The sequence below is a fragment of the Leucoraja erinacea genome, chromosome 1 (genome assembly GCF_028641065.1).
Source record: "Leucoraja erinacea ecotype New England chromosome 1, Leri_hhj_1, whole genome shotgun sequence".
In the NCBI taxonomy this organism is placed as follows: Eukaryota; Metazoa; Chordata; class Chondrichthyes; order Rajiformes; family Rajidae; genus Leucoraja; species Leucoraja erinaceus.
This window is the reverse complement of record NC_073377.1, coordinates 162361788-162378033: the sequence shown is the minus strand read 5'-3', so window position 1 is coordinate 162378033 and position 16246 is coordinate 162361788. Positions and strand designations below refer to the sequence as shown.

The 16246-nt window shown below is 38.0% G+C and overlaps 1 protein-coding gene and 1 long non-coding RNA gene across 3 annotated transcripts in view; one reads left to right on the top strand and one right to left on the bottom strand.

Moving 5' to 3' along the window:
- The window catches only part of kiaa1109 (KIAA1109 ortholog), a 298241-nt gene that overhangs the window by 84069 nt on the left and 197926 nt on the right, over window positions 1-16246 (bottom strand). The window contains exons 50-54 of one of the 2 annotated variants that reach the window (XM_055647191.1): window positions 13423-13473; window positions 9974-10180; window positions 5463-5701; window positions 2302-2546; window positions 2091-2196 (exon numbers count right to left, since the gene is read on the bottom strand). In XM_055647191.1, coding sequence (XP_055503166.1) covers window positions 2091-2196; window positions 2302-2546; window positions 5463-5701; window positions 9974-10180; window positions 13423-13473 — 848 coding nt within the window. The remainder of the gene's footprint in view (window positions 1-2090; window positions 2197-2301; window positions 2547-5462; window positions 5702-9973; window positions 10181-13422; window positions 13474-16246) is intronic. The other variant, XM_055647198.1, reaches the window with a different exon arrangement.
- LOC129704259 (uncharacterized) lies at window positions 7933-11868 on the top strand. Its single transcript, XR_008724709.1, has 3 exons — window positions 7933-8268; window positions 9680-9837; window positions 10579-11868. It is a non-coding gene; the product is annotated as an uncharacterized LOC129704259 (long non-coding RNA).

Sequence of the window (16246 nt, the reverse complement as noted above, 5' to 3'; positions counted from 1 at the left end):
TTGATCTCATTTGACAAGTCCCTTGAGTCTCTTTTCCTGAATCCTCAAGTGTGTCTGTGGTCAAGGCTCAGCCCCACTGTCGAGTAGGCCTTCAAGGCCTGTCACCTAGAGGATGGGCCAGCAGATCCCACGCTGTGAGCCAGATATTGCATATTGAATATTTAAGAAGGAACGTAAGATGCTGGAAAATCGAAGGTAGACAAAAGTGCTGGAGAAACTCAGCGGGTGCAACAGCGTCTATGGAGCGAAGGAAATAGGCGACAAAAGTGCTGGAGAAACACTCTGCACCTGCTGAGTTTCTCCAGCACTTTTGTCTCCCTATTGCATATTCAAATTGCACTGATTCAAATTACCAATGTTGTGCAAACAGTTCTATTCAAATAGAATCCCTGCTAATCCATTTCTGCACTCTGTAGTGTCTGTAGAAACATAGAAAATAGGTGCAGGAGTGGGCCATTCGGCCCTTTGAGCCTGCACCGCCATTCAATATGATAATAGCTGATCAACCATGTCAGTATCCTGTACCTGCCTTCTCTCCATACTCCCTGATCCCTTTAGCCACAAGGGCCACATTTAACACCCTCTTAAATATAGCCAAATGAACTGGCCTCAACTACTTTCTGTGGCAGAGAATTCCACAGATTCACCACTCTCTCACCACAAATGTTTTTTTTCTCATCTCAGTCCTAAAAGACTTCCCCCTTATCCTTAAACTGTGACCCCTTGTTCTGGACTTCCCCAACATCGGGAAAAATCTTCCTGCAACTAGCCGGGCCAACCCCTTAAGAATTTTGTAAGTTTCTCTAAGAAGAACAATAATATCTATTGTACTTAAGTTTGATTTGATTGTGACTATGTATTGTATATTTGATCTGTTTGGATAGCATAAAGAATTAACCTAAAGTTTATTCTCAGCCTGTCTGCACCTTCTGATGTGATTATGTCCGTCATCTTTCTCAATTTGGTTGGTCAGGACTAGAAATACATCACTCTATTCTTATTTTATGCAGTCATTGCTAAAGAAATAAAACATAATTTTACACGTATTAACTTTCTATTTGTTCTAAACATAAACATCAATATTCTCCCAAAATAAAATGTCATCTTCCAAAAGTGCTGTTATGGCAACCAGCATTAACTCAGAACCATATATCTTAAGAATATGTTATATATTTTAAGAATAACCATATGTCGAAGAAGGATCTCAACCCGAAACGTTATCCATTCCTTCTCTCCAGAGATGCTACCTGTCCTGCTGAGTTACTCCAGCATTTTGTGTCTACCATTATATCTTAAATCTTCTGCTGCCTCTAAATTGTAAGTCTGGACTACCACTGGATGAACAGAAAATTCCCCAAATTAAATACCTGGAAACCAAAACCAATGTCGTTTGTTCTTGTTAGAAACTTACATTCCTCCCATTAATTCCATTCCTCCCTTTGGCAATTGCTGGAAACTGAACAAGATTATTTACAAACTGCAAAGTATTTGACCTGCAGTTACCCCTTCAAACACACATTCTTATCTCATTATCTTCATAACAACTTCTGAGAGTCTCCATTTTGTAGCAATCTTTGTATTCATTCATAGAATTACAAAATTTATAGAACACAGCAAAGTTCAGCAAGCACTTCAGCCAACAATGCCAGGTTAAATGATCTCTGCTTACACATGATCCATGTCCCTCCATTCCTTGCATATACATGTGTCTACCCAAATGCCTCTCAATCATATCTTTCTCCACCTGTGGCAGTGCAAGCCCTTAACCCACAACCTAAGCCCTAATTTTACACTTACATCCTCATATCTCCAGGTATTCCAGCACCTCCTCCTGGTATTCCACCACCTCCTCCTGAAGCTCCAGTAAGACTTCTCACCACATGCTCTCTTCTCCCACCCCCACCACTACAAATATCAGAGTCACATTTTCATTGACACACTTCAAAGCATGCAAACGAAAATAGAAACAGGAAATTGTAGTAGTCTACATTTAGGTTCTTATTGAATTTTATTCGGGAGGTAAGATCGCTGGCTTGATCAACAAAGGCTCTTTCAAGTAATTTCATCCCAAAAGGAAATGTATTGATTACCTGACACTTTCTGAATAACTTCATTGACCTCTTTCATAAAAACTTTCTGTAAAAAGACCAGCTGATTCAAAAGGTCTGTAGTTAAGTTGTGCTCAAAAGAACCAACCTGCAAACAAACGAGCATAGTCAATACAATTGAACGGAAATGTATTGTTTTTAAACATAATACACAATTGGTTTGATGCCAATAGCATTTTCTAAACAGGCATACCTCAGCAACACATCGCAAATAGTTTCCCTGTAGGTAGTTGCATTGTTTCAATGGGAATTCATCTGCGTTCCAGGATTTGTCTGAATGACACTCACGCTCTTCCATGATGTATTCTCCAGACATGGTAACTTGCGGTAGGTTAAGGCTGGCTGATGGCGGCAATGCTGCCATGTCAACAGGTGTTACTTTGGACTGGAAGCGCAGCCTGTGAGTGGGCAACTCAAATGTGAACCTCGTTTGGGCTCCTAGTGATTGGAAAAAAATATGTAATAACAGAAAGTTTATATTGGTGTTATGACGGCTTTAACTAACTATTTTTGATAATTACATAACAAAGTCTACTAAAAAATAATATGGAAAGATAGAACTTTAATGTTTTTTCATTTGGAAAACATGCAGTGCTAATACCATCCGCATAGTTGCTGCAATAACTACAAACCTTTCATGTATTTCCCTCATGTTTCTAAACAACAGACAGCTTCTAACTGAGGTTCAAGCATTGACACAATGAAAATATTAGGGAGGCAGCTTTATCAAAACTTTAATAAACAAGTGAAAACAGTCTTCTTCACAGCTGTTATCAGGCAACTGAACCATCCTACCAACAACTAAAGAGTAGACCTTTGGACTATCTTTGATTGGACTGGCTTTATCTTGCAATAAACGTTATTCCCTTTGTAATGTATCTGTACACTGTGGATGGCTCGATTGTAATATGTATTGTCTTTCCACTGACTGGTTAGCACACAAATGCTTTTCACTATACCTTGGTACACGCGACAATAAACTAAAACCAAACTCAACAGTATTAACTTCATGGTTGTACAAAGGTTATTGGACAATTTCACTCAAATGATCACATTTCCAATCACTTTTAACTGTTAAAAACATAGAAAATAGGTTCAGCGGTAGGCCATTCGGCCCCTCAAGCCATTATGCCATGGCTGATCATCCAGAATCAGTACCCTGTTCCTGCTTTCTCCCCATATCCGTTGATTCCATTAGCCCTAAGAGCTACATCTAACTCTCTCTTGAATACATCCAGAGAATTGGCCTCCACTGCCTTCTGTGGCAGAGAATTCCACAGATTCACAACTCTCTGGCTGAAAAGGTTTTTTCCACATCTCAGTCCTAAATGGCCTATCCCTTATTCGTAAACTGTGACCCCTGGTTCTGGACTCATTTTTCCTGCATCTAGCCTCTCCCATCCCTTAAGAATTTTATGTTTCTATAAGATCCCCTCTCATCCTTCTAAATTCCAGTGAATAAATGCCCAGTCGATCCATTATTTCATAATGTCAGTCCCACCATCCCGGGAATTAACCTGGTGAACTACGCTGCACTCCCTCAATAACAAGAATGTCCTTCCTCAAATTAGGAGACCAATACTGCACACAATACTCCAGGTGCGGTCTCCCCATGATCCTGTACAACTGCATTAGGACCACTGCATGCTTACTTTCAGTGACTGATGTAAAAGGACATCGTTGCACCTCCCCTTTTCCTAATCTGACATTTATCCACATTATACTGCATCTTCCCACTCATCCAACCTATCCAGGTCACCCTGCAGCCTCATAGCATCCTCCTCGCAGCTCACACTGCCACCCAGCTCTGTGGCAATCGCAAACTTGGACATGTTACATTCCTTTGTCTAAATCGTTAATAAATATTGTATATAACTGAGAAAAAAGCATACCTTTCCTGTGTTCTCTCTCAATGGATTAGGATAGGGAGCGGTTCTAAATTCCAGCAAGATAGTTAGGTTGGCCAGGAAATGGATGGACATGATCTCCTCATGTGCGATTAGTGACTGAGAACTTTAAGATGGGGATAGAGACAGGTGTCTTCCCTGTAACTTCCAATCCACATTCAATACTAAATGAAAATATTCTACAATGGGAAATAGACAGAATGGGAAACAATGGCCGAGGCCACAAGCTTATCGTATATGGATATTACAAGTATAGCAGTAGAGCCATTGGTAGGATCAGGACCTGTAGGTTAGCTGAAAGAGAATGATTAGGATAAGGACCAGAGGTCAAATTTATGAAGGGATAAAATGAGGGGCCAGTAAACTGAGCAGTTAAATAATTCAAGGTGGAGTTAACAAAAAAATATAGATTTGGGCAGTAACAGATGGGTTGAGACAACAGTGTAGGAGGTAAAGGAAAGTGGTAGCTATGGAATAAAGTTTGAAGAGGACTTTGCTTCTGTTCTCCTTACATTTACTTGGAAAATAATCAGGGAGATTTCCAAATTGAGATGCCACACACGTGATGATGGCAATAATTTATAAAACTAAAATCCCCTACATTTTAAAACATTTTGTAAAATTGAAACAATTGCAACAGTCATACCTTGAATTGATAAGTACCAAACTCGGTGGTTGACAACACAACCTTGGCACCAATAAAAATCTATGTTGACGTCATTTTTGACGACAAGATCTATATTTCAAGTATCGTTGACAAGGTGGAAATTTGCATCAAATGCATTGATTTCATTTAACTACAGTGTGATAACTTATTTAGTTACATAAATAGCAATAACTTCATCACCATTACAAAAATAAAATGTAGTTTTATGAATTATTTTTTAAAACTGGACAGAGAATAAATTGCATTGTACATTCAAGTCTAAACTGACGTAAAATCTCTGTCAGCAATTTGACACTTGACAACACCAGATAACAGTGCAGTGCAGAAAAAGTTCCCACAGTCCACAACGATTGTGCCATGCATGATGCCAAGTTAAACTAATCTCCTCTGCCTGCCTGTGATCCATATCCCACCAGTCCCTCCACATTAGTCTGTGGAAGTCCAGGCAATTATCAATAGATCCAATTAACTGAGTTGACGAAGTACAGCTCATTTCAAAGAAAGCTATCAATTACAATTTTAAGAAGTCAAGCTTCATATTTTAACTTTTGAACCACCTATCCTGTAATTATTGTTTCCACTCATGTAAAATGACACACCATTTATAGAGCCAAGTTTAATTATAGAAAACAAATGTCCTTGGCAGAAGTAGTTTGACATTTTCACTCATTGATTGGAATTTATTATTTATTTTTTTAAATACTTAAGATTCTGATCAAGATCATTATCAATCATTTTCATGCCATTGGAAAGCTTTTGAAGACTTTGACAAATGCGTACCTGTCATTCCATGGCTTTTCATCCTGCCCATTTTGTATTCCGCTTTAAGAGACGGCAGTAATGCAGCACCAATGGTGATGCCATCCAATAAGGCACTAAATTTAAGCACAATTGGCTTCTTCTCCAACCCCTCTGGCAGCTGAGGAAATTCGTTTGTTTCAACAGGAGTCTGATTGACACTTGAAGGTGGTTTCTCAGAAGATTGTGGTGTAGAAACGTCCTCCCTTTGCACTGGCATGCTAAACAGAATAAACAAAGTAACATTTGAGCCTCGGCAGAAGGACCTTAGTAATATTTCATAACCCTGCTTTTGAACAGGTTAATGCAAATTTATATTTGAAAGATTTTTGAATTCACAAATGGAGAATGTTTAATAATACCAGGAAATGATAAAAACAAATGTTGAAATGGAGAGTGCTAGAAATTCCCAGCACATCAGGCAATGGCAATGGGGGTGAAAAATGACCAAGTTAATATAACAGATGCATAAGTTTATAGCAGGTATTTCTGGCATTCTACTTTTGGTTACAGGTTCAGCAGCAGCGCTGTGTATATTTTACAGCTTTAATGTGTTCCTCTCCAAGTCCCAATGTAAGAGCTAGAGCGGTCCCCGCCATTTTATTTAGCTATTTTATTCATGTTAGCTGCAACCTCCATTTTGTGAATAGAATGCTAGTTAAATGTAAAGATTGACTATTCTGTAAGTCTGCAGAAGCTTGTGAACATGACCTTCACTAACTAAAGGGAACAGAGATAACAGCCGTTCCCTAGCATCTTGTTTCTTTGCCATATCAGTGTTATGTCTGGAGGTTGCAATGAATACAATAGTGCTTTCTTGCCTATGCAGCTGGGCCATGTATCTCTATACTCCCATATCTCTTTAATGTTAGTTTGAAGGGTTTCATTGTATGTAACTGAGCTCTTTGTTAACTTATGCCTGCGAACCATGTGATAATGTTTAAAGAGGGAACTGCAGATGCTGGAGAATCGAAGGTTACACAAAAAAGCTGGAGAAACTCGAGTCCTTGCTGTCTCCTCCCCTTCCTCAGCCCCCCTGCTGTCTCCTCCCATCCCCCAGCCTTCTGGCTACTCCTCCCTTTTCCCTTTCTTGTCCCCACCCCCCCCCCCCCCGATCAGTCTGAAGAAGGGTTTCGGCCCGAAACGTTGCCTATTTCCTTCACTCCATAGATGCTGCTGCACCCGCTGAGTTTCTCCAGCTTTTTTGTGTAACCAACCATGTGATAATGTTGTTTTATCAGCATAAAGATACTTGTAATTTCTCTGTATAGTCAGGAGAGTTGTAGCAGCTTGCAAGTGTCCATCTAGGTGCTCCATAGATGCTGCTGCACCCGCTGAGTTTCTTCGATTTTCCAGCATCTGCAGTTTTTCTTAAACACTTTGTCTACTCCACTGCGAAATCTCCTCAAGGTATGCCTACTTTGAAGAAGTTCTCCTCATCCCACCGGAAACAGTTTAACCCTTGCTGTCTCCTTCCCTTCCTACCTCAGCCCTCGGGCTCCTCCTCCTCCTTTTTCCTTTCTTCTCCCCGCTTCCCCCCACCCCCTATCAGTCTGAAGAAGGGTTTCGGCCCGAAACTTTGCCTATTTCCTTCGCTCCATAAATGCTGCTGCACCCACTGAGTTTCTCCAGCATTTTTGTGTACCTTCTAGGTGCACATTACTGGCTGTGTCCTATTTCACCCGGGTGACTTAGTAAAAGTCTGTTCAACTTTGACTCTTTTAATTATTATTCTACTCATCAAGTCTCACCAACTTTAACACCCTCATTAATCAATTAAGCGGACAGCTCTGTAACCAATGTAAACATCTCGATAACCCTGACCTGGCACTATCAAAGACATTATCTTTGCCTGCTCCCACTAAGATGTAAAAAAATATTTCTTCCACTTTAACATTAAACTTTTTACAGGTGCTGTCTTATTTGCTGAGTCCTTCCAACATGTTCTGTTTTTATTTCAGATTTCCAACATCAGTAGCTTTTTGATTTACAGCCTGTTTATTCTGCCCGGTTATATTAGAATTGTTGATGTGGTCCTGGGAAGTAATTAGAAATTATTTTTAGAATTTGTTGATGGGCAAGCATATTGGGAAGAAAATAGACCTGGATGTGTTAAACGTCAGATTGTGGATGACAGTGCCTGACCCGCTGAGTTAGTCCAACACTTTAATAATAACTTTATTTGTATAGCACTTTTCACACAATTGAATATAATCCAAGGTGCTTTTCACAAAAACCCAGGTTTCAACAAAAATACAATTTTAGACAGTAAGGACATAGACAGTTAATAACATAAAAAGCAGAGATTTATATAAGAAATATAAAATAAAAAATGGAGTGTATAAAAGGACAAAAAATAAAAACAGAGTCCCATATACTATAGGAGCACACAAGCTGCTGAAAGGTATGTTGAGATAAATACAAGAGAATAAAGGTAATTTTTACATTGTCATCAGAAGAGGTAAAGGCAGTTAAAAGGTTGATTGAAAAGATAAGTTTTTAGCTGCCGTTTAAAAATGTCAACGTGGGCGTCTCTCATAGCCCTGGGAAAGGTATTCCACAACTTGGGGGTGTAATTCAAAAAGGCTGGTTCACCAATTTTCTTATTGCTGCGGCCTTCAACAGGCCGACATCAGAAGACCTGAGCGCTCCAGTAGAGGCATAGGGAAGGAGGCAGTCTGTAAAATATGCCGCTCCTAAGCCATTTAGGGCTTTATAGACAAGAAGGAGGTCTTTATAGTCGATCCTGGATCTCACAGGGAGCTAATGAAGGGAGTATAATACTGGGGTAATATGTTCTCTTTTCTTGGTATTTGTTAAAAGTCGGGCTGCGGCATTTTGAATGAGCTGTAACTTGTTGTTGGATTTTGAAGGCAGACCAGTAAATAAGGCATTACAGTAATCAAGTCTGCTTGATATGAAAGCATGTATGAGTTTTTTTACAGTCGTGTTGCATTAAGAAAAGCCGTACTTTAGCAATATTTCTGAGGTGATAAAAAGCACACTTTGTTACCTTATTTTTGTGAGATTTAAAATTAAGATCATTGTCAGTTTTTATCTCCAGGCTTGTGACTTCTTGTTTGACAAAGGCAGTCAATTTTCCCAGTTTACCGAGTAACATCTCTCTCTTGGGTTTTGATCCAAATAATAAAATCTCAGTCTTGTCATGGTTGAGTTTAAGAAAGTTAGCATTAATCCATTTTTTAAAATGGAAAATAACAGGTCAAAGAACTTAAGGCATTTGCATCAGTGGGTTCGACAGAGAGGTATAATTGAATGTCCTTGGCATAACTTAGAAAATTTGCATTATGCTGTCTGATAACTCCTCCTAGCGGCAGCATATACAAGGAAAAAAGTGGGGGGCCAAATCAGCTACCTTGTGCTACACCAAAGGGAATATCTTGCAGCTGTGATACATAGTCTCCAAGGCTAACAAAGTACTTCCTTCCACTTATATTTGATTGGAACCTGATCTGACAGGCCGACCCAGTTTTCTAGGCGATCTATAAGAATACTGTGGTGTCAAAAGCTGCTGTGAGGTCTAAGAGGATCAGCACTGAGACTTTGTCCTTGTCAGTGCTAACTCTTGGGTCACTGACTATTTTCATCAGGGCAGTCTCAGTGCTGTAATTTGCTCTGATATCGAATTGAAATTTCTCTAAAATGTCATTTTGATTCAGAAAGTGTTGTATTTGGTTGAATACCATTTTCTCCAGTACCTTGCTGATAAAGGGTAGATTTGATAAAGGGTGGATTTTTTTACAGTGGTTAGAACCTTTTCTTTGACTGTGGCCTTCGCCAAAGAGCTATATACCTAACTAAGTAGTAACCTGGATTGGTTCCCTCGCTAGGAAAAGCCGACATTGCTCCCTGTTTTCTCACAAATGTACGGTTCAGTTGAGGGGAAAATCTAAATTACTAATCGATTTGAGTAACTTTACTGCCCCTGAAATTCAACATAAAAGCAGAATCCGAGCCAGAGGCATAATAGACAATTTAGAGCAACGCACCCCGACCAGCTCAGGAAAATGAGCAACACGACAACAACCATGACTGTGAACTGCCTTGCTAGTTATTAACCACCTCATTGTCATGGCTTTGGGTTGTATACATGTTTTATGCAACTGTATTCTGATATTTACAGCAGTTATTCCCGCTTATAAACCACATTATCTTCTGTTCATGTAATCTACACCAAGATGAAGATAAACCCTGACATCGAAGTCAAGCTCAGAGTGAAATCATGACAGAACATTGGAGTAGCAAGCCATGACATTTCATGGCTCATGCAATTTCCATTGGTCACCACAGTGTAGAGAAGAGCGCAAAATGAGCAGCAAGCACAATATACCAGACTGTAAGTAGCACAAATTACATGGACTTATCTGCAGCAAGCAATTCTTATTTTTGCATGTTTTCAAAATCCACCAATGTAAATTATTAGTGTACATTATGCACAGTACATCAACAAGAGATTAAAAAAAAATGCTTACGAAGCCAATGGCTGACGGATGAGATCAGAAATCTGTTTGGATAGCTGGTGAGAGCTCCGAACCATCATGCTATGTAGTGTAGCAGGATGCTGTGGGATATTGATGCTGATTGCTCCTACTTTTATAACCATTGTGTTGTTGGTCTTCAGTCCTCTCTGGGCACTGTAGAGAGCCTGAGATTTGGCAATACTGCATTTAACTACAGTTCTAGAAAGATAAGCAAAGGACATTAAGTCGTCAAAAGCTAGGAACTAATGATACTGGAGACCTCAAACAAATGTAAAATTGTTAAATGCTATTCTGAAAAAACAGGTCATTTATCCCATCGTTATTTTGTCCACAAGTCATCTAACTCTTGAACCAACACCATAATTCCTTGTGAAAATATAAATTGATTGCTTTAATTCAGCAATTTGTGACAGCAAAGTTGCTTTTCTGGTTGTCTTTTTGTGAGGACATTTCCGCCAACCTCCCCCTTAACTTGTGCTAAATCGAAATATTTTTATTTTGTAATCTATTTTGGAGCCCATGAAAAGAATCTATTAAAATGCAATTTATGTAAACCTTCATAACAATACTGCATACTCTTTCATGTATTTTATCAGGAAGCATTACAGCTTGGTTTGGGAACAGATCCATCCAAGACCACAAGAATTTGCAGCAAAATTGTAGATGCAGCCCAGACCATCACACACACCAACCTCCCTTCTATTGACTCCATTTATACCTCACGCTGCCTTGGCAAGGCCTAATCAAGCATTATCAAGGACAAGTCGCACCCTGGCCACTCCTTCTTCTCCCTTCCCCCATCAAGCAAAAGGTATAGATGTGAAAACGCACACCACCAAGTTCGGGGACAGTTTCTGAAGGCAACTGAATCATCCTACCACAACCAGAGAGCAATGCTGAACTACTCTTTGAAGACCCTCGGACTATCCTTGATCAGACTTTGCTAGCATTACATTGCACTAAACGTTATTCCTTATCGTGTATCTATACACTGTAAATGGATCGATGTATTGTCGTTCTGTTGTTACCACATAACAAAAGCTTTTCACTGTACCTCGGTACACGTGACAATAAACTAAATTGAACTCAGCGCAGTGAACAAAGCTATAACTGTGCAAGCCTGTGTGGCAATTATGTGATGACATCCTTGTGATTCGACCATTTCTATACCTTCTGTAACGTCCCTATATTAAGAACCATAAAATAAATATAAAACATATTACCTCCTAATTAGATTTCACCAACCTTTGATATTTGTACTACATTTAGCCTGAACATTTGCCAAACCCATAAAGACAAATTAGTGAAATTTTCCTTTACAAATGCAACATTCATTCCTCCACCAGCCCCTCAATACGGGTACAATAAAGAGGTATGTGCACAAATTCCCAACAGCAGTTACTTGTAAAGATTACAGCCAGCATAATGTTGCTGCAAGGCATTGTGCAAAATAAGAATACCCACCAGCACAACCGTATCAAATAGCTGACATGGAGAGAAGAGAAAACATGGCAGAGAGGGGACAAAATATCTTCCATGTGTCTGGCCACTGACTACTCCCCCAGTGATTACAAACATGCATCTGTTTTCATGTTCCAAACACCCCCCATGCAACTGTGAGGCAGGTCGATAATGCAGGCAATGATCAGAGCAGTGCCGCACAAACACAGAATTGAACTGCTGCAGAAGTAATTAATGTTCAGCAAAGCAGATACAAGAAGGGAGTAAAACTTGGGCTCCTTGTTTGAAATTGAGTGAAAAAAGTCATTGCTTGCACATTTTTAAAAAACCTATTTTTTACAATTATTAATTAAGAAATAAGCATTGAGTACATACAAATGGCCTGATCACGTCGGAAAAGAGTCAGGAAAATAACACCTGTGCGACAGTATATTTTGGTTGGTATTCTTCAATATTCTTTAAACAATATTGGCTAATTTCAAAATGAACTGATCACAGTGCAGAGATGAGAAATGAAACAGGAGAAATTATACTGAGAAATATGGAAATGGAAGAGAAATTAAACAAATATTGTGTGTTCGGTTTCATGGAAAAATAATAGAAACCTTAGAAAAAGAGATGAATAGCGTCTTTAGTGCAAATCAGATGAAAGAAATTAGCATTAATAACAATGTTGAGGAATTAATGGTTTGAAAGTTGCCAGTAACTGATGGCCTGCCTCCCAATGTCATAAAGAGAAGGGATGTGTTGGGCTCCATCTTACAAAATGTAATCAACTCAAGAATAACGGATTGGAATATAGCATGTGTAATCCTGTTATTTTGAATAAAAGGAGAGAAATTAAAATGGGGATCTACAGAATAGTTAGCCTGACATAAGTGGGGGAGAAAATCGTATCTACTTTTAATGACATGATAGTAGGATACCAAGAAAATATTAGGACTGGGCTGACAATAAATAGTTATGAAAGCAATTTCATGTTTGACAAATCTGAGTGTTTTGACATTGCAAATGGCATAATAGATAAAAGGGAACCACATGGGGGGTATTTGGACTTTCAGAAAGCCTAAAGCAAGGAACTTCACAAGAGGCCATAAAACATAATGAGTGCACTTAGGACTGTGTATGGAGGGAGGAGAGATAGTACACACAACAGAGAGTAAGGGAATCAGGATATTTTCAGGTTGGGAGGATGTGACTAACAGGGTTCTGTAAGCACGAAGGACAATAAATTGTTAATCGATATGGACCTCCCCACATTACAGTTGCTCAGATAACAGAAATTCATCAGAGAATTCACTAATCACTATCCAAAAATACAGCATAACATTTGCTCTCACAGGAGTTAAGTGAAAAACAGGTAGGTTAGCAAACATACATTCATGTTTCAACTCGGGCCTCTTGATGAATGTGCAGATGACGTGGCTTTGCACTACAGATAGTGATATGAACCATTTTCTAGCAACACAACCTTCCCATAATGTGCAGTCATCTGTACTCTAATGACACCTAAACAAATCTAACCTTAACCCTGATTCTAAAATAAGTACTGATATGTCTGATAGTAAACATGTATGCAATGAATTTGGATTTGCATCTGTACTTAATAGATCTAAAGAATAATTCACACATCTTAAATCAAATTAAACTACACCACTGTAAATCAATTTAGAATTATATAGCTTACAAACTATTAAAAAAATGAAAAATCACCATTTCTTAATATATATATACACAAGTTAGTTTCGGCATTAAAAATCTTACTATTAGTTAACTATTAATAATGTGCAATGCAACGGAAACCACAATATTTAAAAGTACAACATTTAACATTTTTATACCTTACAAGGAATCAACACATCGTTCCAAGGATTGCTTTAAGCATAACGTTACAGCATGATACTGGAGCAGAATAATATCTTAAAAAAAAATTCCTCTAAGTTAAAAATGCAAGATAAAATCATGCTAGTTTAACATACAGAAATTCTTGTTTGCCTGTACTTGTAGGTGAAGTAGGAAAATCCTCCAGCCTATGCAAGATGGTTGTAGAGAAAGCAAGAAAATAAAAGAAGAACAAATGAAGTACAGACATTCATGCATGAATCTTTATTCAAACAGTGGAACCTTTAGTATGCAGAGTTTATTCTATTAATATGCCTTTTCTATTTCTCAAAGCTCAATAAGATACTTATATTTGAATAGCAAAGTCGCATCTTGCAAGAGTGGAGTATGCTGAACATTCCATGGCATCATGTTATTAAATGTAATGAACAATTCTTTGGCTCCAAGACCACATGACTAAGCGTTACCACATCAACAATAAAAGGACAGTAAATGTATAAAATAAGAGGTACTATATTAACATCCAATTACAATATAACTCGTCAACTCTGTGCACAAACCAACTCAAAGAATAAATTTGAAACTTAAATCCATAATGCATGCAACAGATTGAAAAGAAAATATGTACGCAAGGAAAAGTAAAACAGGCTTAAAGTAAACTGACAACATTAAATAGTAGTTCTGTCGACATCCACAACTTTATCTTCAAGATTTTGAAAACAAAGAGGCAGAGGTTGATATATTTACTGCTGTAAATATATCAACCTGAAAGTGGCTCCTTAGTTTTATATGCGTTCAGCATATCCTGTCTATGTGCTACAGTGGAGATTCAGATACAAAACATCCAAATGCTTTAATAATTTCCATATTTGGTATATTGCCTCTATCTCTAGAGGAACCCAATTTATTTTTAACACACTCTTTGTTTTTTTACATAATTGAATTAAACAAAAATGCACGTTATTAATTAACACTATGGCAAGTAAGCAGATTCGTCACAATCCAGCCTGTTCTTAAAATAGGGAGGTTAAGAACAATTTGATATCAGGATAAAGCAGACAAGAAGTAGAATAACTCTGGCATCTGGAGATTCACAACTCAACACTGTATCTTTTAACTCACCAGTGCAGCAAACTGAACCCTCTATATTTCTACATTCTAGGATGTACTATCATGCCCGAATTGCTAGTCATAGATTTTCTAGCAGATTAAGATGATAAGACGCAAGACACAGCAAATAACTTGGTCTAATTTCCACAGATTATCTGATGTACTCTATATTCCTTTGTTACATAGTTCACCACCGTCCATCATAAAAGATCGTAAGAAATGAATTGTGTTCATGGTCCAGATCACTGAATATTGGTTAAAACTGGCTAAGTATCACAAAAATTAAGTCTTTGTTGGGCATTAGCTAGAGAAGAAAATCAAAACATAGCATGCAGAATAATGAACCCCTAGAAAGGCACTTGAAGATATGGTGAAGTTTATTAAAAAAATAATTACAAAAAAAAAAATCAAGACCTTATTCTAAATAATCTATACTCACTGAGGATTAATAATGACTGCATTCACTATTCTAAAATACTCTGCAATAGTTGTCACCTACATTGCTACTTATGCAAGAGTCACATGTTTTAAATGTGCTGCCGGCAATAGTTTCTTAACCATTCATTCATGTCCCTCTCTCTTTCTCTCACCTGAGCTTGTGTCTGTCTGTATCTATGGATTGGGAGTTTGTGGAAAATCTAAAACCATTCAGTAATTGTCAACAACCTAGTTGAGATGGCGACTGAAACTGAAGAAGCCTCAACTGTGACAGGAGCCGATTTAATTCTTGTTGTTATGTATAATTCAATTAAATCCAATACCTCCTCATCAACGAGTCAAACGTTGCTTAGACAGGAAGATAACCTTTAACATTTTCTTTTTTTTCCCCCTCAGTTCTCCATTTTGCCCAAATGGGGAGCGAGCTGAACTTTGGTATTGTTACCAACATATTCCAGTTAGTCTAATGGTTATCGGAAGTGAATATCAAGAAAATTTTGCAATTGAAAATGAAATGATAACTGGTAAATACAAGCATGAGTGTTTTGTGAATTAGTTGCAGGCAAAAACAATTAATAGATTATGATGTTATAAAAGAATAAAATCTAGCAGCCAGCTCAGTCTAGTTAGTGGATGGCTGAACAGGGTTCTTATTTAAGATGGCACTAAAATATTGTAAAATAATATTCGAAAAATGTTTAACGATATTGGTTTAGATTTTCAACCCGAGTTCAATCTAATTTTGCAGCAGAATTGAGGCAAGTTAAATAAAGTGAGCACATGAAGTCTATTAAAAAAATAATTACATAAAAAAATCAAGACTTTGTTCTAAATAATCAAAAATCATTGAAGATTAATAATGACTGCATTCACTATTCTGAAATACTCTGCAATAATTGTCACCTACATGGCTACTTATGCAAGATGCACATGTTTTAAATGTGCTGTCAACAATAGTGACATATGCTCTTCCGCATTCTTATTTTTCCCTATTTCCTATTGTCTTAGATAAATCTTATTAGGCATATGAGAGAGCATGTGTAAAAGAAATGCAAAGGAGAAAAATGTGTCAAAGAATGTAGCTCCAACCATTTTAATGCTCAGAAGTGTTTGGCAATAATGCTTTGCATGCAGTGTTCAAAAATCACAGGGGCACATGCAGATTTTTTGTATGTGTAGCTGCACAAGAACTCTATGCTGAGGGAATTTTAATTTGTTTCGGGAAGCTATTTAGAAACTCATTCCATCTCTTACATTTTCACCAACTTTTGCAGATCCCTGGCCACTCAAAGTGAAGAAGGAGCATTGGTGTAGTGCTGCAAACCTTAATCCACACATTGGGACCACACAGGGGTTCTGCATAAGCACCATCTCATCTGCCCACCCGATTGCCCATCAAGCAGCTCCTGTCTG